General features: G+C 36.4%; 1 protein-coding gene across 13 annotated transcripts in view; it reads right to left on the reverse strand.

Annotated features, from left to right (window-relative positions):
* The window catches only part of OSBPL6 (oxysterol binding protein like 6), an 83,960-nt gene that overhangs the window by 22,158 nt on the left and 37,249 nt on the right, over positions 1–24,553 (reverse strand). For 5 of the 13 annotated variants that reach the window (XM_015868337.2, XM_015868340.2, XM_015868336.2 and 2 more), the window contains 11 exons: positions 24,221–24,453; positions 14,182–14,277; positions 11,316–11,441; positions 8,089–8,142; positions 7,277–7,390; positions 6,991–7,155; positions 6,383–6,515; positions 5,835–5,938; positions 4,779–4,871; positions 387–449; positions 141–215 (listed from right to left, as the gene is read on the reverse strand). In XM_015868337.2, the coding sequence (XP_015723823.1) occupies positions 141–215; positions 387–449; positions 4,779–4,871; positions 5,835–5,938; positions 6,383–6,515; positions 6,991–7,155; positions 7,277–7,390; positions 8,089–8,142; positions 11,316–11,441; positions 14,182–14,277; positions 24,221–24,322 (1,125 nt within the window). In that variant the 5' untranslated portion in view covers positions 24,323–24,453. The remainder of the gene's footprint in view (positions 1–140; positions 216–386; positions 450–4,778; positions 4,872–5,834; positions 5,939–6,382; positions 6,516–6,990; positions 7,156–7,276; positions 7,391–8,088; positions 8,143–11,315; positions 11,442–14,181; positions 14,278–24,220; positions 24,454–24,553) is intronic. The other 8 variants (XM_015868341.2, XM_015868343.2, XM_015868342.2 and 5 more) reach the window with 8 other exon arrangements.

Genomic DNA, 24,553 nt, shown 5'->3' on the forward strand with positions numbered 1-24,553 from the left:
CTTCTAAGTGACTCAGCTCAGAATGGGTAGCATGGACACCTCAATAAAGTGCAAGACACAGCTTTCATAAGCTTATTATGCATTCAAGTTACGCAGTTTCCCATCTTTCCAGCTATGCCTTGATTTTTAAATCCACTCACTGTTGTAGCCACTGCAGCTGCTAGTCTCTGCCGGCGTCGTGTTGTGCTGAATTGGCCCTTCGGTGCCGGCCCTTCCTGACAGTGAATGCAAGAAGAGAAGGAAGTAGAGAAAGAGAAGGGAAGGGGTGATGGGACACGGGAAGATGAAAGGTGATCAGAAAAGGGAGAGGGAGAGTCTTTAAGTGGATTTCAATTTTGTTAACTCTTACGTCCTACACATTTTGAGAACATATCATATGTTCTCACCTGTGTATGCCAGAGACTTATATAGCTAGGTACTTCGCTAATGTTTTCTCCAGAAGAGTTGGACTGCAATGGACACAAAAAGAAGAATTAATTCTATTAGCTTTGCTGTTTGGAGTCATAAGGCAATTATGGAATAAGAAAACAAAATGGATGCTATGGCATGGAAGAAAACACAAAAAAAAAAACTCCTTCACTTGACCATCTATAAGATAAATTCTGAAAGAGATCACTTTGCATTTGTGGAAGTGCACCAACTGTGGTTAATGAAGATGCACGCATGTCAATCGTAAAACACGTGTGTATATTACAGGGAGCTTCCTTATGTAAATATCCCAGCAAACATTTCTAGCATTTCTCTATCCATCCTTGAGCTTATGTGTCCATTTTCCCCACATACCATACTTCTGTGTTCTGTAAGATCCCATTTCTCATTCTGTACATTACTGAAGTCTTGGCTTTCAAAGCAATCAAAAATCTCAGAGTAGCACAAATGAAAACTAAATGTTCAAACAACTTCCTTTTTGCGGCTTCATCTTGCCTAGCTTCATTTTTACATTACTTTTAACAAAATCCATCATGGTACATCAAAGTTGAGTACATACTGCATTAAGTCTGCATGATTCAGGAGAGCTCCACACCTACCACAAAGCCCTTCTTAATGCCTAACATAATGTCACTGTTTTGAAGTATTTGCATGAATTTATAACACTAGAAAAGCCACCTTATTATTACAGAAAACCACTTTCAATTCCTTTACATTCTTCTTAAGCTATATACTCATTCATAGCCATTTCAGTGCTTTTAAATTCCTATACGTTTTCGTTTTTCTGAAGACAGATTGGGCACCACAGAAATAACAACGATATAGTTCGGACATAAGGACATCATGCTGAAGAACGGGATATTGTAGTTTATTAGCTGAAGTCCCTCACCCCCTGACCCTGTAACTCTCCCTTCTTGTAGGGTTGGTGCATCTGAAAAAGGCCACACCCTCCATCCTCTGGTTGATGCAACTGGCAGTGCTATTGACCTCAAAAGAGTCGCCTGACGATGGCATAAGAGAAGCTTTGCACCTTTTTTTTTTAAAAAAAAACAAACATGCAGAGAACTTCTAAAACAGATACTAGCAACTTCATTAAAGAAGATGCATCACATGCAGAATTTAAAGCTCTTTGTGCTCTACAGAAGTATGTCTATACTCTGAGAGTTTTGGAGACTACGACTGTTTAACTTATAAAGACAAAGATTTATATATATGTGTCTAGATAAAGAGAGATACACAATATTAACCACTCAAAATCTGCAAGATTCTGAATGCAGGCATATGTTACTAAGATTGGAACAATCAGTTCCACAGAAGCACTGCCCCAAAACACAATATAAAGTGAAGTAATTATCTGAGTTACAATTATTAACATATAAGTACATATTTAAGGGAAAAAAGTAATAAACCAGGTTTAATTCTTGAGCTACAAGCCTCAGTAGAACAAAGCTGACTTTTCAGGTAATTCTGTACTAAACAGTTCTGCTAAATAAATTCTCCTTCTGTTGTCCTTGGAATACGTCTTAGAACTTCTCTGAGCACTGAATGAAATTATATCAATGATAGCTCATTTTGTTGTTCTTAAGTAGTGTTTTCTTTTTCTTCCTTTCAAGATCTTCAGACTATCATGAGAATGTAAATTTGTCATTTAACCAAACAAAAGTCATTTTTCTGTACAAAAGAATCATTTGTAAACTGAGTGAATGCAGACTGACTAACCTGTTGATGCGAATTATTTTCTTAAGACATTTTAGAAATATATTGAAATAAATAAATAAATCTCCTATAAGCAATACGTCCTCAGAGAAACAATCCAAGTATTTTTCTCCAGAGTAAAGACCTGTAAATTAAGCTATTAATTCAGCAAAACTAAACCCCTAAATCTACAAAACACTTATGCACATGCTATGATTAATTTTTATCAGCAATGCAACACCACTTTTCTTGGGGAATTAACCACAGTAAGCAAAGTTATGTGCATACAGGACTGGTATACCTATACCATTTATATATAAATGGCAAATAAACATTTAAAGAAACAAAGCAAGTAGACAAACCTGTCCTTACAATAAAAAGTACTTTTAAAACTCTTTCATATATACACACTGCACTGATATTCTAGAAATGTGTTAGCAGGAACACAAAAGCTATCTTACTAACTCATTATGAGTACAGTACAGACTCTAGATGGGAGAATTCGTTCCTTGCATCTTATGCAGCGCAGTGGACACAGAGTAAGCAAAAATTACATTGCTGTTCCCTACTACTTGTGAACAGAGCAACTCATTTTCACGTTCTCTGGCTCTTGATGTCTTACTGCAAAAGATCCCTTTATAGTAATTAATAATTCCTTATTCTACAATTGATTGGTGCAAATATTTCAAATGGAATTTATATTTAGTTGGAATTTAGTGTGTTATTATTAGCGTTATCCCCAAAAACTAATAATACGCATGGAAGAATGGGGAAAGGAAAAGTACAACAAAAGCCTTTTTGGTATCAAATCTGTCAACTATTTAAAAGCAAATCATGTTTACCATACATGAACAAATAATCACAAACTAGACAGGGATTCAAAGTAGTGGATATTAGTTAATAAAGTGTTGGAGTAATCTTGCAAAAATTACCTACACGGAATGAAGTTAGGAGAAATGGTTAATAGAAGAACAAGATAGGAGAGCAAACATAAAAAAAAGCAACACTTCAATATGTGAGGAAATCCACATTTTAGTGGAATTGCAGCACAAGCAAATTACTATCAACGTAAGAGTCAGAGTGCAACCATCTTCCACAGATTACAGCTTTAGACCATTCCTGAGACAGAACAAGCCTTTTAATTACAAACAGTTTAAAGAGCCAATCAAGTTAGTTAAGATAATGGAACTGCCAGAAAAGAAAAACTTCATCTTGAACATGATTTAGAATCATTTTGTTGTTTGTTTCCCTGCAAATGAATTTGTAAATCAGTCATTAATCATTTAATGCTTTGCTCTAATAAAATAAGCCTTTGATTTTCCAGCCTTATGCTTGCCAGGAGTCAAAGCTGCCCCAGCTTAAGCAGAGTTCACTATCCCCCCAGCAATGATAGACCAAAGTAGAACAGTGCTATGTATAGAAATTCACAGAGGAATCAGCAAAGTGACCGATACCACCAACAGCATCCTGAGAATCACATGCCAAACTGATGGCCTCCCACAGGAAGCCCAGCACAGTCCTGGTATTTTTAGTAGCTTACTATTGCTCAGCAACAATGAAACACAGTGATCTTCCTCATGCAGGTAACAGGGTATGGCATCAACCACTAAAATTCCCTTGTTAACAAAGCTTTTTGAACCTAACGTATTTTGTTGTTCAACATGTTGTCATTTATCTAAAATTACAGGAAGAAAGAAAAGTCATCTACATCAACTGCAATCAGAATGCTGGTGGAAGTTTCTTTCCTTATAGTTTTCCTTCCTTAAGATTATCAGTCTTAAGTGAGTCACAGAGAACTTCTTACTGTGTCTCTGAGTCACAGAAATTCCTTATTGTGTCTCTGAGGGACATATTAATGGTTTTCAAAGTCTGCATGAATTTCAAGGAATTTAAATTAATCAGAAGTTGCTGACATATATTTATTCCACAGCAGACAGCACAGTGATAATTGTTAGCTCCTGAAGTCTGTAAAGTATAGTCTTCGTTAGCAGTTGCTGAGTTATGAAAAATAAAACAGTTTTTGGATTAGGCTTCAAAACACTCCACTATTTCTGACAAAACACAGTACGACTCCCTAGATCTAAAAGTAGCATTGGGCTTCTATGCTTATTTCTGTACCTTTACCTTTCAGATCTAAGGCAGGATGATGTCAATTGTTTTTTCTTCATATAATTCATATAATTCAATTTGTTCCCATAGTAGCCTGTTTCATAAGATAGGGCTTTTGAAAATACTTCTCACTGGTAATATTCCTACTATAAGTTTTGATAAAGACAACTGGCATGCTTTGTATTTCATACATGTTTTCTGCTCTTAGTTTGATGTCACCCGCTCAACCAACCCTCTCAACAAGTTTAAGATGGAATACCAGTATCCCCATGCACTGCATGAATACTGCCTTTTTTCATCTAATATGACTAGTGTTAAGCTTCTCTTTCTTTCCCTAGATGGCAATGTTTTCATACGAATGAAATTAAATCAATACATTTTTCACTATCTTGTCTATGTTTTAAACAACCAGTTGAGATTTAATTTGCATCATCAGGAACATAAAAGACAGTACATTGACTTCCTACTTTCAGCTAATATATCAGTTCACGCTTAAAAGTTAATCTAAAAGTACAATGAAAAAGAAAACATTGTGGATTCAGTACCTGAAGTTGAATTTTTGCATCTTTGCTGACACTTTTTGTTCTCCACCGTCTCGTGACTCGCTTGTCTTTCTTTGAAATATCTACACAGTTAGCCTACATTACACAAATAGTTAAAAGCAACAAGGTACTATTAAGTTGACACATGCAATACAGACAGTACACCAAGTTAGTAAAGAACTGTAGTGTTAGACATTGATAAATTAGAAAGTGAAGAAAAGAATGCTGCTGCCATGACCTGCAACTACAGCAGTGACCAGCTGTAGATACCTATGCCCCTATTATAAAATTTAAAAAAATTAAAAAATAAAATTAAAAAAAAAAAAAGTGCGTTCAACTTACTTAACAAAACTATTGGTATACTTCCTTCATAGTGCACAACATTTAGGAATAGATTTTGAAATCCTCGTGGATTTCTATTCTGTTAATATCAGAGAAATGTAGAGTTCACCACTTCCTGAAATCAGTGTTAAGTCTCCTCATTGGAATTAGTCTTTCCAACACAAAAACACCACTGGGAGACTTGCATATTCAAGTAGGCTGAGTGAAAAAGGAAGAAAGCATTTAAGATTTAAAATTTGTTGTTGCTTTCTTGTGGTCAAGAAGAAAACTCACCCTGAAGAGGGAAATGGTCCAATCCTTGGGACCTTTGTGTCTATGCCCTCTTTTATAGAACATGCAGTGTTCTCCCATCCTGAGGGTTTGAATCTGCATTCCTTAAAAACTTAAAATAGCATCTTACTGAGCACAATAACAACTCCTTAAATATAATTGCAATGTGTATATATAATTCTATTGTAATGGTTCTTAGTTCTGCTTTTGCAAATGACTTAATTATTTGATTCTTCCTATGTAAGTCAAACTTAGCACATCTTATCCATTTACACATGAAACACTATTACACATGATTAAGATAAACATGATTAAGATAAATCTTTCATTTAAGAGTTACTACAATTTCAGAAAATCAATTCTAAGTTAATAGATAGCATCGTTACAATACCTTTAATGCAACCAACAAATGTTTCAATATGATAATTTATTATCAAACAGAATTACCTGCATGTCTGTGAAATTTGGTGCAGACTGAGTTCTCTGTAGTATTTCTAAGTTTTGAAGAAGTTTACTGAGTTCCACAAGGTTTGACTGACAATGAGCAAGATCTAAAACATAAAACAAAAAAAATGTTAGGTGCTTCAGTTCAGCTATTTTCTTACTTTGCCATAATGTTCACCACTGGTATTTTACTGTATTACAAAAGTCAAATGCCTCAAACCCAATAGTAAATCATCTAAGAAGTAGCCTTATTGTCTGATGTTGAGCGCTTATTATTTCTATGGCAGTCAGCAACAAGATTGGACCTTAAAAGTAAAGCATACTTAATGATATCCATTAAGATAATACATATTTTTTAAATTAATTTTAAAAGCAGTATCATAACACAAGCAAAGAGGAAAGTTCCTACTACAAGCATCTAATTTATTACCTAAAGAGCTCCCTCATAGGCATGTAAAGATGCTACTTAACCACTTCCATTGACTGTCTCTTATTTCTTACCAACAAGACGTTTTGCTAAAAGGGCAAGGCACAAAACGGTAAAGACTAACCTTCTGCGCATCTGTCCATCTCTTCTGAGTCCTGCAACCAGGCTGCTACTTTACTCTGCCCAGTAGTGCAGGTTGCAGGAAGGCTGTTACTGCAAGGTATAGGAGATTGCCATGGGAAGCTATTTTGTTGTACCTAAGGCATAATAAAATGCTTACACTTACTGTTGCATGTGTTGCTCATTCAGTGTAATCACCATACTTCTTTGGAATAAAGTATATATATACACATTGTGATTTCAGTGACATCTGAGATTTGACTACATAGTTGCCCACGACACAGGTACTTCTGTACATCATTTTGGAGAATCAAACCTCACAAACTATGTTTGATAAACACCACTTACAAAAGTTGTTAAAAAGGAAGAAAACTACAGAATAACAGAGACAGATTTATCTCAGATGTAAAAGACTAGTGCAAATTCTTCTGAATACAGTCTCTACAGCAGCCCATTAGTGAAAGCTACAGTAATCTCAGCTTTTTGCTGGACATCAGTTCCTCCAATGAAAACTCCTCTCTACAGGCACTCCAAGCAAAGCCCACTGAAACTCAGGCTTGCCCACAAACAAGTCCAGCAGGCACAAGTTTCCAACAAAAGGACACAACATACCTTTCCATCTGGTACGTTAGCAGCTGGTGAAGACTCTGTAGTAGAGGCTGAGGGGAATATATGGAAGCTAGCATCTCTCGGAGATCTCACAATCTCATTCTGACGGTACAACCGATGGTGGCGTAATTTTGAAACCCATGCATCAAATGTATCCTGGGACTTCACCTACAAAGTAACCCATTATCAAGCAGCATTCAAAATAATACTCCTCACAGCAGATCTTTTCTAATTACTAATATGTATTCCCACCGTGGATGAAAAGAGAATACATATTTGCATCTTTTACCTTCAGATGATAAATGTGTTCTTCTGTATCAAGATCTATTCTGCGAGCCTTCTTTTTAATGGACATAACTGATAAGCCTACATCAATGCTCCCATGTACTTTGCCCTTCTGTATCTGAAACCAAAAAGCAGAGTAAGAAATTTGTGGTACTGCGTATTTCATTATACTTAACAGAAAAATATCTGGTGCTGAAATGTTTTCCCTTTCTAGGAATATCTTAATATTAAGGCACATAAAGGTTAAAACCTGTACTCAAACTAAAAACTTTCTCTTTTTATAGATGAGAAAAATATTGCAAAACTGCAGAGCCAGCTCTTCCCAAATGAAAAGTGTGGTGGTTCACACTAGCACATAACCACAGGTTAAGTGAGAAGCTGGGAAGATTAGACAGCACTTACCTCCCTGCTGATATAGCTTGATGGTTACTGGTATCTAATCTAATTCAATATTACCCCTTATATCTCAAGTGCATCATAATTACTTTTCTGTCCTATCCACATATCTCTAAATAATCAGCTTTCCCTGACATCAAAATTAATAAGGTACAAAATATATGGTCAGGCTAATCCTTCAAACACCTTCGTTAAATAAAGTAAGTAATACACCTTCTATTTTACAGAAGTAATAGAAGGCAGAATTCTAGGGGAATATAATTTAACCAAAACCTCACATGCTTTCCATATTCAAATCTCTCTATGAATCCACCAACAGCTTTCATGTGTATGCTGTAATAAACGTGCCTAGTATGAGAATGAGCCTCTAACAGGTTGAATTCTAACACAAACTTTAAAGTGGTCTTCAACTTTACTTACATCAATTGGTGACTTTGAATATTTTAATAATCCATTATCCAGGACGAAAAACCTCTGAAAGTGGAAAAAACAAATTTTTTTTCATAATGATCAGATGCAACTTAAACTGTGCACAATAATTTATCTGCCAAAAAAACCGATAACTGTAACAATTAAGGACTGTTTACTGGTTGGAAAGGGAACTGGAGTGAGGTAGTGAATATATATTTTTTTAATAACAATTATCTTTTAAATGTGAAAACCTAGATTCTGTTTCCAACAGTATGCTCTATGTTGGACTTAAGAAACCCTCGTAATTAAGGATATTTTTTCAGTTTTTTTGGCCAATGCAATAAGGTCTACTAGAAAGACAATGTAGGCTGAAAGAAATAAGTCTTTTCCTTTGTTTTCCTCCTGTTTTCTTCCCAAATCAGCTGATCATGTTTCAGTATAACTGCTTGTCCTCTCTGTTCAGAAGCTGAAAAGCTCTTCCTAGTGCAAGATCTACACCCTGGAAGGAAGACCCTCAGATGGATATTCGTGTGGTCTCCTGTATCTCAAGCTGGGAAGTGATACAAGCTGTAAGACATGGCTCTACCATTCAAAACTTTACACTCACAGCAGACCTCTGTACAGCGAAGTAAAGATAAAGTAACTATTCCTGCCCCTTATATTTCTTCTAGATGTAACCTACATGTGTTAGTATGAGTGGAAATACTACATACAGCATTACCAGCACCATACCTGGTCACTGGAGGGTTTGTGTTTTGTACATTTGCAAGTGATATGGTGTGAGTCACTGTATCTTCATTGGTGCAGCTACCAAGAATAGGTAATTTAAAGCTAACATGAAGACACCTATCTGTGCCATTGCTACACCTTTATTTTGCTGAGCAGCTTTTCCCTACAGCAGAGAGCAGAATCCCCAATTTAACATGCTTCTCCAACAATTAAAGCTGCTGTAGCTCGTGCGTACTAGACAACTCTAGCTGCATTGCGGACAAGTTAGCACAGCATTTGGCACACAGCATAAAATGCAGCCTGGCAGGAAATGTAGGTGTTTACTGAGATTCACTAACTTGTGTTGTCAACACTAACTTTAAAAACATGGAAGTAATACAAACTATTCATATTTTTAGAGCCTAACGTAAAGCACAAATATATGTTAACAATCTGGAACACAGCAAATTATTAACCTCTAAACTGTCTGATATGGAAGAGAAGGATCACATTTGCATGGCGTAGACCTGTTAAACTGACACTATTAGCAGGGTTAGTACTTGCATGGCAGAAAATATCTCCTGAAAATGCCTCTGGAAATGATGTCAGTTGCACAACAGATGGTACCAAGGTCTGACACAGATGATAAAATTCCAGCTTTGCTGGAGGTGTAGCTTCTCGAATAAGATGTCAAAACAACAGGGTTGTGGAGTTTTAGTTTTACTAGATGTGGTCATTAATGAACTTCAGAAGAACACGATGTTAATTTCATATTTTTCTGCCTCTGTAGGCTCCGCACACGAATGTCTTTTTACCACATTCCATTTCAAAGCACGCAGCACTTCAGAAGCAGATGAACTTCTATGTAAGCTGTACATGCTGTAACTGGTATGCTAATAAAGCACGCTGAGAGCCACCAGAATGTGACATGCAGTGTTCATCAGACAGAAGATTCCACAGCTTTGCTGTCAGGTCACTAACATCACACAGTACAATCACTGTCTTTGGAACTCCTCACTGTGTTCTCTGAACAAAGTAGTGTTACAGAAATGGAAGGATATCAAGGCAATAGTTCTAAAAAAAAAATTACTAGCCAATTCACAGTTTCTAACCCAAAGTTCAGAAGTTTCATTTCCCCAGGTGAAATGAAAGGCAGAGCACAGATGGGAGCTGTGAAGCCAATTAATCACACTTAAAATTATTTATACAAATAACTGCTCTAAAGGCAGGATGAAAAAAAGATCACCGGGCATAATCTCGTTTACAGAACTGTTTATACGTAATGTTCCTACAGCAAACACTTGTCAAAGAAACAACACATCAGCGTATTGCATTTCAAAGGAATGGAAACAGTGAACTACCCCATACAGTCTTGATATATAAAACTAATTCTTGCTTGCTCCCTTTTGCTGCTTTGTTTTGTTTTTAATTTTAAGTAAGATCTCCTTTTCTGTTCTTTCAGTATTTCAAGAATACCCGTTTAAAGACCTGTAGTCTCCCTAGGTTAAACTCAAGTGACACATAAATATTTGGATTCCAAAAACATAAATCCTAGCTAAGTAAACCAAAATAAAAACAAAATAAGGTTGATGAAGTGTGAATATGGACATAAAAAAAATCAAAATTAACCAAAAGTTGATAAAAAAGAAAAAAGTTAACATTTTACTGGGAATAAAAAAGCCATTTATAACAGTAGGTTTCACTGTTCTTCACAATACAATGCTCTGTGTCTTAGAAAATGATGGTTCTTAAACTATTCCAATGTGCAAAATATGGGTATCCATCAATAACCAAATCTTGCTATCAGAGGATTTTAAAGAAGTGTAAGTATTACACTACAAAATAGAGGCAGAAGAAATAATGAACACTGGACTTAGGGTTAACAAAAAGTAAAATTATCCATGGAGAAATGTCTCCACATTAACTAAACAGGAATAGAAGATTCAGGGATTATTGGTTTTCTTTTGTTGCTGCTGGTTTTTGTGATGGTATTTTGTTAAATAGTCATGCTTCATGTCCACAAAGATTACAGACAAGTTGACAAGCAAATTCAGGGACAAGGATGAGCAAATCTGCCCAGCCAGCAAGGCTGAAGGGAAAAGAACTCCAGGGGATGCTCTCCAGTAAGAACGTCTTCCAGTGAGAACGTCTTCTGCAGCTCTCATGGAGTCCTGGCTACTTCCCCATAAACTCAATTCAAACTTACCCTGCACAGCTATATTTTGTTAGAATGTATTCAGAAGAATGAAAGTGATATTGGCTAAACCTCTTAAAACACAAGACATCTGCTGTATTATTTACACTGTCTGCCTGGATTTTGAATATAACATCGCACAGCCAGCCCTGCAATGTTGAAGCCACAAAGCTGTGTTTGCAGACTAATCCTTTATATAGTCTGAAGATAAAGTTATACACTGAAATCCTGGGCTTTTATTTGTCAGTCATCCTACATCCCATTTTCTCTAGTCAAAAAATTCCAAATCATAAAAGGAAGCAATAATCCTTTGACTGTTTTATGAGAACTTTACCTTGTGCCAACCTTTTAAGGGCCATTTTCTCTTTTTCAGCATGAAGCCTTCATGTTTGTCTGGCTTCTGTACATTGGTCTGGCCAATTTTCAGACCCTCTATGATTTCCCAGCTGTCAGGCTCCTGCTGAAAAAGCATGGACACATATTCATTAATAACTGTGAGTACACACAATATAAAATTGCATTTATATGTAGCACAAGTTCTGTAAAGCAAAACAAAGATTAACTGCATCATAAGAGTTAAAAAGATTTGACAGACATAAGTGGAGCATGGGCAGAATCTGCATGTTCAAGATGTACCTTTACTCAGAGTACTCCTCTAAAAACAGTGAGATCGTGAGATGAAATGTAAAGATTTTACTGTTAAATATATGGGCATATATTAACAGTGTACTTTGCAGTATTCCCTGATTACAAAACGTAAGCTTTCTTATCTCCAGCATACAATCCGCACTGATTTTAAATACTCTTATTTTTCCTTAAAATCTAAAGTTTAAGCAGAAGAGGTTGACTTGTGGTTGGTCTGAAAATAGCCAGCTCTTGTCTTCAGTGGCAGTTTATGAGGCAGAGTTGCAGAGGCTAATTGCACCTTCAGAAATATGTAAAAGGAAATTAATCTTTTTGAAAGTTTCTTGTCATTCGTTTTCATTGCATTAAGGGAAATGCTGTGGGAAGCTAACTAATTCTCTCCCTAGAGAAAAGAATACACGCTGCATCGTTTCAGACACAACCAGCTGTACGCCTTTCTGAGTGCCAATTAAAGCACATTCCTTTCACACACCACTTGTTATGCATGACCACTTGTACGACTCAGGTCTGAGTTATGATATATCATAGAGAGCAGTAAAGAACAATGCTTTTAAAGAGAAAAAAGTCATGCCTTTATTCACATCTTCTTGCTGCTATCATAATCAACAGAATTATACTAAGTAGCAAACAAGCATTTTCTCAGCTGTCATAACTCTCACTGATGTTATATGAAGCAACTGGGAGAAGGAAGAGGTCATCAAACCCTGAAAGAGAAACAGAAGTCCTTTCCTCCATTTCCCGTGAACCTGCTTCACAGCCAAGAACCGTCAGCCCTGCCTTTGTTACAGAGCTTCAGTACCATCAACATTACTGTTGTGGAAATACAAATATAAATGGAAAACCAAACTTTACCTTTACAAACCTTGATAAGTTTGCTAATCTAACAAGGATGAAAAGCTCTGTCCCAAGAAATACCACTGTAAATTTTAAAAATTTTAACTCTGTTTGACTTTCCCTACATAACTGCAAACTGAAACTATCATGGGGCCAGTAAATACAGCTCAAAAACCATCGCTTTGATTTCACTGTGTTTTGATATGATATTCTATTTCCATTACTGCAGCAGGAAGCACATATGCATTATTTTTCCCCATGAAACACTTCACTCTTAAGGGGGGAAATTAAACTATGAGTCCCCAGAGGCAAGCAGAGGATCTCTCCACTACTCTGCCAACTGACTCCTCATCAAATTGATTTCTCCTTTAGAAGATCAGCTGTGGGCATAAGTCTTTTATCTACTAGATAACATCAGTATTGATTACTTCTCAACCAGAAATCACACAATCTCATAGAGCTATTCATTTAACCGAAAGGCCAGATACGGGAAGACATAATGAGCCATTATTCAGTGCAATAACAGTTAGCTGCCTTTTGCTGCACCAGTGTCACAAGCTGTTATAAAGCCACCCTAACCATCCTAACTGCAGCTCACCCCATCCACATTTGGTATGATGAGATTTCCCAAGTGTGGGGAACACTGTGACAGAGACCATTCTCCTGCAAGAGCACATAGAAAGCAGAAAACAGAGTGACAGTGAAGGGCCCCCATCTGATGCTGGATCACTCAAAGCACAGCTTTGCTGCTTCTGGACTTCTGTGATTCACTGCACATTAAGTAAGCAGCAGCTCTGCATGGAGCAGCAGGACCAAGGAACACTGGCAGATCTTACGGGTATAGTTCTGCCCCAGGTACTGGCAATAAGGGACTTGGTTTTTTGTGTGTGTGTTTGTGTTTTTTTTTCAAATAAGATGGGGCAATTCCACTTTTACATAGTTGAATAGCATGTTTCATTTTGAATATGTTTTCCCAAGTATCGTGAGCTATAGATATTTAGTTTCAGGTTTTTCTTTTCTGCCAAGTATTCCATCACAGCATTCTCACCTTTTTAGTAACAATCTTACTTTTTTATAGGACGCATTTTAAAATTAAGCCTTCTTTATACAGAATTTGGCTTATTTAGAATCAGCCCTTTCAGAAATCAGGAATTCAGTCCAAAGGACACTGACTATAAAGCACTGCACATGAGGGTGCATCATTCAGGAATGAGTGCTGTTATCTCCACAGTTCTAATGAAGGCCTCAGCAATGGTTTCAAACTTTAGGAGACTACCTCAAGAAACACAGTTAGGAGGAATGCTCTATGTATTTTTAATCAATATCATATTGATAAGTAGTGCTTTTGGACTTGGATATAGTTGGGTGTTTTTTTTCTGATTGGACTGGAACATTTCTCGAAGTCCCTGCTAGCTCCGTATTCTGAAATGGTCAATCTTGCTCCTGGGAGACATTCACAAGCGGAAAAAACAATCTATACCACCCCCCAAATCCTTATTTTTTTTTAATTAATAAATTTTTAAAATAATTTTTAATACAAAGTTTAATAGAGACTACTGGCCTTCCTGATATCTAAAGCAGCAAATAGGAAGCTCTGGGACAGGCTCAAAATGTATTCAGTGACAGAATCATAAAAACAAATCCCCTAAAGCTTAGTCAAAATACACTGTTACAACAGAAGGAAACACAGTGCCTGGATCCCAGCCTATGCTCTTGCTTACCTTGGACAGAGAGACAGAGTCGGTTTCAAGGAATTGCTTGCTTAACGAAGGGTCTGTGCTTCCTGAAGAAGCTTTCCGTTCCAAAATATTAACGCTCTAAAAAAAAAAAAAAAGAACAAACACAAACAAAAACCCACAAAAAACATAAAGATGACCACTTATCATTCAAAGGTAACTTTAAAAATGCCTATTGAGTAATGAATGACTGATCACTATGCTCTTTATAGAATACAGAGTACATCGTAGAGTAATAGATAAAAAGCCTAAAAATTTACATAAGCATTGTGGCTGAAAACATATATAGAGTATTCTCTATGTATAACTAAGTTGCACAATTCACCCTCCAGGGCAACACATCTCCTTCCTGCCTCTCTTTCTTATTATTAGCTTTAAAACTAATGACTCTGCTTAGTCTAGAAATGAGTGGGAACTAAAACAAGACTTGCAAGGACTGCATTACTTGCCTTTCCTACAGAGGCTCAAAGTGTTCACAAATGGACCTATCACCTTCTCTGCTGAGCTTAAACACTGAGACCGGGCACTGCTGCACATTCAATTCCAAAACAAACCATTGCAGGTAAGATACTGCAAATTGGCTTTTTGTTACTGACTTCTCAAGCCAGGTGTAATAATTCAGTACATGAGTACAGATATTCACAAGATCAGGCACTAGGTCTCTGCTGACAAGCTTGCTGGTGAACATCAATCGAGCAGAACAACCTTCAACCATTACTGCTGTAACAGCCGGTCTGCTCCAGTTTGCACATTGTTGTCTGACTGGAACAGTTTTGCAACATTCCATGTTATTAGTTGGTGAGAATTGTTGGTACCTCTGTGGCATGATATGAAACTATTTCATTTCTAGCACATGTAGCACAATGATGAATTGAGGCTATTACAGTTCTCTGAGATGGGTAAGTTTTTGTCTACTGAAAATGACAATTAAATTTTTGTTCTCAATTCAGCTTCCTTATATCCGCTAAAGAAGAGACCGGAGAGATTACATAGGTACAAGTGAGCGTAGAAACTAACAGAGAATATAAAAATATATATAAACGGTAGAATAAATGTTACTGTTTATACAGATAACTAAACACATCAGGACTGTATCTGAAATAAATTATAATAAACACAGCTATTCAAATAAACGCACATTTAACATAGGCTGCAGAGCAACTGACTGTTCTTCTCTTTCAATTTGCAACTGTGAACAAATGGATATATATGGGAACAGCCTCTGCCATCAGTGGAGATTAATAAGCATCTCTGCCACTGTGCAACAATAATTGGAGCTTATTTTCAGTTACTATAAATTTAATTTTACAGAAAAAAAAAAGAAAGAAAGAAAAAAGAAATAAGGAAAAGCAGCACTGTTATGTTACCCAACCCATTCCTCAGGGCCAACAAGAAGAGCTTTGCCATCCATGCTTGAAGTTTACTACTTTATCAGAGGGACATCAAATTTATTATTAAGCCCAGTGACCGCTATCAGACAGATGAGAAAAGGGCTGTAATTATTAAGCGCAAGTTTCTACACTATACGTTGAATAATTTAATATATTCATTTGAGCTTACCACAGAAATAATACTAAAAAAAAACCACGACAAAGTGTTCTGATTGAACAGATGAAACACCACATTTGCACAGAGCATCAGATTTTAACAATATACAATGCAACCTACATACGTTCCTCCAAGGAAGATTAAAATGCCTCAGTTATCACAGTCAGGACAAATCCCAACTTTCTTGCCAGTTCTGCTTGGCAGGCAGGAACCCCTCCATCTTGAGATGGAGCAATGCCCAACACAGATGTTCTGAAGGTCTCGCATCTAGCAGCCAATGCAGTTTGTTATTACATAACTGCTATTTCATTTTGTAAAATATTTAGAGTGGAGCAACCCAGCAGCCCCTGGCTTGCCAGATTTCCAGCAACATTTTCCACTACAAGATTTTAAGGCAAAGTTTGTATGTTTTGGTTTCTCTCTTTCTTTTTTCTTAATCAGCCCTGTTATTGCAGTTCCACATCAGTTGAAAAAGATACATGAATAGCTAACAGCACTTTAAAGAACACTGACATCTTTGACTATTTGTTTGGAAATCTGAAAATGAACACTTTTAAAACAAAACTGCCTTCTTAACACTCCCTATTTCAAGAAGCGTTATCTCATTTTCTGTAAATATCTGCTTTCCAGTTCTTTTCTGTCATAGCCATCATTACACTGACACAAAATACTTCCTTCAAATTTGTGACATGTCCCTAAAATGGCATTAAAATAAATTCTTTAGCATAAAAAAAAGTTTTCCATTAACATGGGTTTTATTTCTGCAGAATGACTGCTGGAAACTGCATTGCTGGAAGTTATTTGGCATATTGAAAAGCAGCTGTTTCTATGATGCAGGAATTTCCTTATGTCATAATTTAGCACAAAAGAAACAAATATATTTTTTTTCTTTTGAATAAGAAAAACAGAATCAGTAAAGTGTTGAAAAAAAATGTAAACAGGAAGCATACACATGGAGAACATAGAATTTGATTCTGCCCTGTCTTCATTTCACATTGCTTCCCAAAGGAAGCTGATGGGAAAGAATAACACCATATGATGCCTCTCTGAAAGGCAAGACTAGAAAATGTATCTTACAGCATCTTCCACATATCTTGACTCAATATAATTTACAGCAACATCAATTTTGTCTCATAGTGAATAGGTCAGCGACCCATTAACCTCATCTACCAAAACAATGTCAGCACTTGGAGCATCTGATCTCCATCAGGCCACAGAGGCTGCAGACTCTAATGCTTCTTAGCTGAATACGACTTCCCCCCTAGAGAAAAAACGTTCAAGTGTGGATTCAAAGAGAAAGGTAAGTAGAAAGAGGAAATCCAATGAAGGACACATCTGGCACTCTGCTTTGCTGCTTAATTATTTAATAGAATTAATTGCATTTAATGTGATAAGATCTCTCGTTCAGTTTATAATTTACTGATTTTCAAGAGAAAGATAAGCTGGTGAGGAATTCATCACTCACTTCGGCCTCAGACCCTCTTTAATTAAAAAAAAAAAAAAAAAAGCACAACATGGCAATTAATTAATGAAAAAGAATCAGTAGGTAACTGTTCTTGCTCACAGCATTCAGCAGCCTTCAACACTCATAACCACAGAACATAAACTGACACAATTACGCACCATCAATGCAAAACAGAGCTTTGGTGTTTTTGTAGTTTTTTTTTTAAACCAAAGTACTGAACTGTGCATCATTTTTTTAATCTGCTATTCACTGGCCTTGTTCTTACAATCTAGATATCCCTGCACAAGACAGTATTTGAAGCCCATTTCATATGAAGCATAACACATATTCACTTTCTGCCATCTAAAAGAGTATACTACAGTTACCAGACATACAGCAGCAGTAGTAGGGTAAATGCAGTTTTGACACCTTTTAAAATGAGCTGCGATATATGCTAAGTTGCTATGCATATTTATTTGCAAATGGAATAATCTTGAAATTTGCTTTTATCTTAGGCTGCTCCTTGTTCAGGTCTGACTTTCCTTTGGCTAATGCTGGAATAAAGACAGAGTCCCACATATCAACAAGAAGAGTGATCACAAAGGAAGGCAATCATGATTCTCTAACACTGGCTTTCTCCTTTCTTTTTGTGTGTCTCTTTGCATAAAATCACCATGGTCCTACATAAACATCAAGGATTTGTTTGCTCAGCAAATTTTTACCAACCATTTCTGGATTTCCATTTTCGTACATCAATTCTTTTAACCTCTGGAAGCAAAGGGTCCTTTATTTGTAAAGGGAACTTCCAATAAGCTGATGAGAAGTTCTTGCTTCTCTGATGAACAGAGGAAGGCATTTACAGAACTGGGCAAAGCAAAGAGCTGTCATGCTGTAGTGACAGTGGGCTTGGGATGACTATCAAATCACAGCCTAAGTCTTTAATGACACTGTTCATCTTTTACATTTTAGATTTTTACAAACTTAACTCAAAAAAGCACAAACAGATAAACTGACAATATCTGACAAAAAAAGTAAATGTTTGGTAATAATAAAAAGGCTTTAATTATGATTCTTCAATGATCATAATAAAAGGATTGATATTTCTCTAAACAGTTCCAGGATATCAATACATTTTATTAATGCTGATGTAGTAAGAGAAAATTGAGGGGAAAAAAATTCACCATAACACAAGAAAATTTCTTTGTTGTGCTTATTAAGTAATTCAAGTGACTGGCCTTCAGAAAATATATGCAGTTTTCACTCTAATACGTGGTTGCAAGCAAGTTTAAGTTAACATAAATCAAGTACCATAAAGTTGGACTCACCTAAAAATGTAAAATACTACTGAGGAAAAAATACAGTTTTGATTTAATACCTTCGTTTCCAATGCTTGGGTAAAGTATTTAGAAAAACTAGACATTAGAACAGCAAATAATTTTACTACGGCATGCATTTATTGTGCCTAGTAAATTTCTATGCCTTGACCATGGATTCTTCCAATCTCACACAAGTGTCTTGAAAACAGAAGCCTTCATATCATGCCTGCTATCACCTCCATCTTTTTTTTCATTTGGCGTCTTTAATCTCCACTGAAGAAATGAAACAAAAACTATGCTTCCTTTTCTTTTGAAGAAATCATAAATGCCACTTTGGAAGCACTGGACTTCTCAGAATTCGTGTGTATGCGTGCATGGCACACACTCAAATCAGCAGCCCTGTAGGGATCAAGTTAGAAAACAAGTGCATACTTTAATAATCTCAATCAGTGTTCAGGAACACTTTTAAATAAAAGTCATACTGTTCATGTCCAAGCTGACCTTTTAGTTTACACTGTCAAGAAAAGGGAGACATGCCTGTGCAGGTATAAACACAGCAGAAGGGAAAAAATGAGATGAGGAGAGCAGGAGTGAACGTGTTCTAAAAATACTACTTTATCTTAATTTGCATGGGTAATTAAGCTTTTATGCAAGCAATTTCCTGTGTTTTGTAACAGAAGATAGCTACACAGGCCATTTCTAATCAAACTGACAGTCTAAAAAGACATCTCCCTCCAATGTACACCTGTGAACCCCTGTGGGTCCCTGTATTTCTAGAGCCAAGGTATTTCTAACAGCCACTTTGGTGGGCTCAGGCAAGATATACATATGGCCCCATGGGACAGCACTGCACAAATGTACACAATTACTCTCAACAACTGGATCACTTGCAGACAATTGTTCATGGATTAAGTTCACTGTAAACCACTCAAGTAACAAACAAGGAATCTAGTAGGCTTGGGAGTTAAGACTTCCTTGAAGTGTTAAGTCATTGAACGTTCACAGAGGTGATCCTATATCTTCATAAATTACCCTGTTCCTCCTTTCAGACATTAATTTTTTCAGGTGCTGAAATAAAAGCCACCGTCTTCTGACCAGAATGAACATTTTCAGACTTTATTAAATGCAGAGAATTGTAAATTTTAAAACAAACAAACAAACAAACAAAAACACTTGTAGAGTAGCAGCAGTTAGCCGATTTAAAAAATAATTGCATGTTTTTGTTACCAATTTTACCACTTCATTCTTCAGCTTCCCCAGAAGAATTGTTTGCTCCAGTGAGTTGCTGCCACTAAAAGTATTTAACACTTCCTGCACTAATACTGCTTCATCTGCATTATCCTAAAGAGAGTTAATTAGGAAAGAGAGCAAAAGAGAATTACTTCACTGTAACAACAGTACTTGGAATTTAATAGCATCTTCAATTTGAGACTCACAAAGAAATTAGCAATTATTATTGAAGTAATTCCCACAAACTATTGAAAAGCTAAACTACTTACAAAAGTCTACAGTTTACTGCAGCACAAAACTAGGAATCAAGTTCACTGTTGTATATAACTACTGTACAACTATCTGTCCTTGACTTCCTTTCCTTTAAAGTCATGGAGTAACAAAAGCAAATTAAATTAACAGGTAACAATCAAGATATTTTTTCCCCCACACACCATATCACATCAGGCTGTCAGCAGTGAGCAAGAGTACTTTAATTGAAAATCAACTCAAATACAGGATATAAGCGTCCTCAGATTTCTACACTGAATATTATATTATACTGTGCTGCAGTCTTGCGTGAGCAACAACTTCTGACGCATGCTGAACAGACAGGGATGGTAAAAAAAGGGCCATCAGCCATATCATCATATTTATGAAGCAGAAATCTCTCAGAGACAAAAAAACGCCTTTTGATATTATAGCACTGGTCATAAAGAGAAAGCTGAGTTTGAGGTAACTCAAAGTACTAAAAATAAAACTAAAAAAAAAAATAAATAAAGCAGCTATGCAAACATTAACACTCCCTCTAGTCCTTTCATCGGCTCTCACACATCCAATTACACCGAGTGTCCCAGAAAAAGCACCAAATATGTGAAATGAAATACTGCAAGGAAATGAGATTCTTTCAAATGACTTGAATTGCCACCAACCAAGATGAACCCACGTACATGATGTGCCTCATTCTGCCAACCTAGATCATCAAGCAAAAGGTGCTAAAATACTTATTTAAAAACAAACAAACACAAAAAAAGAAAAATATTTTTCCTTCATAGCCTCCATTTTTCAGACTACATACATGGCTGAAATACAGCATCATTTGAAATATGAAAGCTTTCCTAATAGAAAGATGACCATACAAGGCTAAATGTTAACAGTACTAAAATCTATTCTTCTATGTTTGCTGTATGGGAACAGAATCAAGGTTTTGTTGCAACAATAATGAACAGAAAGCAAACAGAAAGCACCACAAAGATTACAGCTGATTCATGCCTCCTTCTTAAAAGGACAAAAAGAAAACAGAGACATTAGAAGATCAACTTCACATTTAAAACGGCAGACTCTGCTAAATTTACTTTCCATCACATATTAGCTACCCGTTAGATAGTGGTCAGGAAAGTCAAAAATCTCGTCTTTGTTCAAAATTTCATTATTATTACTCTTCTGCTATATCATGTACTCTTTGTTCTGTGACTACAGGTTTAATAGTCAGGTCAGGCCCCAATTTACTGACTTGAATTACACCTACAGCACACTTTCCTTTTCAGCACAGTATAACTGCCTATACATTGCAGAGTTTATAGCAATATAGACTGCAGTGCAACTAGCGTACTTAGTCAAGAATTAAAATATGGAACATTTACAAAGAGTTTATGATCAACAGATTGAATGTATAACATACGCTTTTACAAAATGTAACTGCACTTCCTACAAACAGGGCTAGTTTTCCTGCAAGTGATGAAGACTATGTTATCTTGTGCCTCACTGCAGTGTTCCCACCAAGACAACGCAACTGCCCTTCAGCACCGCTCAGACCAAGGGTTAAACAACAGAGGACTGGTCCTCCCTGATCATCCAAATTAACCAAGATTATGCTGAGAACAAATGACATTGAAGTTCCTGCAATGACGAAAGTTTGATCCCTATTGTTGGGCTATTGCTGGCTTCAATACTTTCTGTTCATTTATCAATTACTTAAGTCACAGAGACTGCAAATTGGCAATGTCAAAGCTTTTGCTGACTGCTAATTCTCTTACATGATATATATTGCACAAATAAGAAAGCTACATTAAAATGCCAGCATTATATACAGCATGACATTTTCCACTCTCCATGAGATGATTTATCATCGTCATGTTCACACTCATTCAGCCTCCTGCACCATAATTTATTGGCAAACTGTTCCATAATTGCTAGTGCGACTTTGACAAGAATTATATGATGGGAAGATTTCAATCATTAACCATCTAGAGGTATCAAGTGTAATCCTCACATATGGCAATGAAAGCTAGTTTGACACTTTACCTAGTCACATCACTTTGCATACCCATAGAGATTAGCCCTTTAGAGAGAAGTATTTTTTCCCCCCAGCTCCTATGAAGAGAGCGTGAGGAGGCACTAAGACAAAACTTTCAAGCTTTTTCAAAGCAAAAACCAGAAGCCAAAATCCCCTACAGCCCCAACCATGATTGTGTTCTGGGGAAATCCTAGAAAAAGCAAAATACATACAAATAACTCCACAAGTGAGAAAAGAAATAAGTCACAGTAGATGGTACAAAAAATATGCATGACTTTCTTCATCTGAGAATAAACACAAAGGAATCACTTGCATGTTCACTTCCTTGGGTACAGTACCATCATATTTCATGCTGTATTGCTCACTCCAGCTGCAGAAGAAAACTGATCCATTCATTCTCCTCAATATTTCTCTGCTTTTATCACTAAAAACACCAAAACAAATGCCTAGCATGCTTTTCCTTCCCATTCCATGTCTATGAGCCTAGATATACTTGTTAAGCACTTTTAGATATTACTGGATCCAAGATAGCTCCAGATGTACCATCACACCATCAACCTCTTCACACTATTTTAAATTCATGCTTCAGTGACCAAATATGGACTTAAAGTTAAGCATCCATTTTATTGTAATGACAGGTATACTTTATGCTACCCCGTTGTCACGGTAACAAATATGGTAGCTGCTAGATTTATGGTAACGTGTTCCCAAAGGCTTTTTTTTTTCCTTTTAATTCTCCCTTACACAATCCTACCAAACTACCTAACAATCAGAGGATATGCTCTTAGCTGAGCTCAGTAGCCTTCACCAGTCCTGCATTCCTTGAGCTCAACTGCAAAAAGATAAACTATACTGATGCTCCAAACAAAAGATATCAAAACTCTGGATTTCAAATGAAATCAGCAAAAATAAAAAAGAGAATACCATACACTAAGTATAATGTAACTGAATACAGCTATCCCTATTTCTATTCAACACAAAAGGGAAAGTATCATCAGTCGACAAGCTTCTTCTGCCTAAATGGAAAGTCATTAGAAATTATTTTTCTTAAATTCCAGACATTTTCTACCTGTTAACAAACACATCAGAATTCTTTTAACTGTTTAACATTTTAAAAATACTCGATGGTGAGACTGTATACATTCAAGGCCATAAACATTAAAGCATTTGCCAAATTACTTTGTCTTTAGTTTTTTACAATTCAGGTAAGAAAAAAGCTTCAGCAGCAGCTGAGTAAACAGCATCCCAGCTGGCACTTGAGTGGCTGGGAAAACCTTCTTAAGCTACAGTCATTCAAGTAAATGTGTACCACACAAACACTAATTAAAGTTCTTTTCCTGCCTCTTTCTTATGTTAAGCTGAAAACAAAGTATTGCATTAATGATAATATTTCCACAGTTCTTTTTAAATAGGATAATGTTAACTTAAAAGCTCATTTAGTATTTAATATTTCCCATTAAGTCCTAGTTTCTAAGTATGTTTTTATTTTAACTAAATTCTCAGTCCCAAATATTCCATTTATTACAAGCTATGATCTGTGATAATAGCTCTGATGCTTTCTAAAGGGCTCGTGATGCTGGAGCCAGACTGTATGACCAGCCCACTAAAAAGCCCACAGGAATGCATAGGTTGCTTTGAGAGGAAATGATACAGTCCTTGTCTGGATAAGGATCCGGTAGAAAAAAATGTGATTCATTCACACAGACAAAAGTCTAACATAACTGGACTGCTACTACATGACTTAGAGCACTCAGGGTAAATTTGAAGTAAGCCAAATTATATTTAAAATCTTAAGTGCTTCCATAGAAGACTAACAAAATAACATTTAAACTGAAATGTCACCTTTTCTCAAGATTATATCTCTGTAGGTCAGTTAACATAGAGATATTTATCTATAAGGAAAAACAGTCTGAGCAACTGTAGGTTCATACTGCCAAAGAGCACACTTCAATAAGAGCTCATTTCCTGTTTGTTCACATGATTATAGTCTTCTTGCTAAAGTACTATGCTTAGTGTCCACGGTGCTTATAAATCTTTTTTTTTAACTAATACATGGGGAAAAAAACATAAAAAGCAACAGTTCCCAGCCATATTGATCACATCTGCCCAGTGCTGTGAGCAAAAGAATTTAGAGTCAGCAATAATGAATGACCACTCTACAGAACTAAACAATTTCTCCAGACATCTCAAAAGTCAGAATTTTTTCCTTACCTGCCTCCTATCCCTCTGAGATGATGATGAAGAGGAGGCACTTCTATGTGATGGAGTGGATGTTTTGTGAGCAGGAGATATACTCTTCTCCTCTGAACTCATCTTTGCAGCAAACTTGCAGTAATGATCTTGTGCTCTTATCACTCATGTACAAAAAGGCAAGGGATACTCTTCTGCATTCTTCTGTTTCACAGTTTATGGAGAGGCAAAAGTTCAGCTCAGCTGAGCTTCACCTTAACAAAGAAAAATGTGAGAGAAAGAGAGAATGAATACACCTTCACTCTATAACAGCACTGCAGCAATCTGTTGACACTCACTATTTAATCCAACCTA

Source organism: Coturnix japonica, chromosome 7 (assembly GCF_001577835.2).
Source record: "Coturnix japonica isolate 7356 chromosome 7, Coturnix japonica 2.1, whole genome shotgun sequence".
In the NCBI taxonomy this organism is placed as follows: domain Eukaryota; kingdom Metazoa; phylum Chordata; class Aves; order Galliformes; family Phasianidae; genus Coturnix; species Coturnix japonica.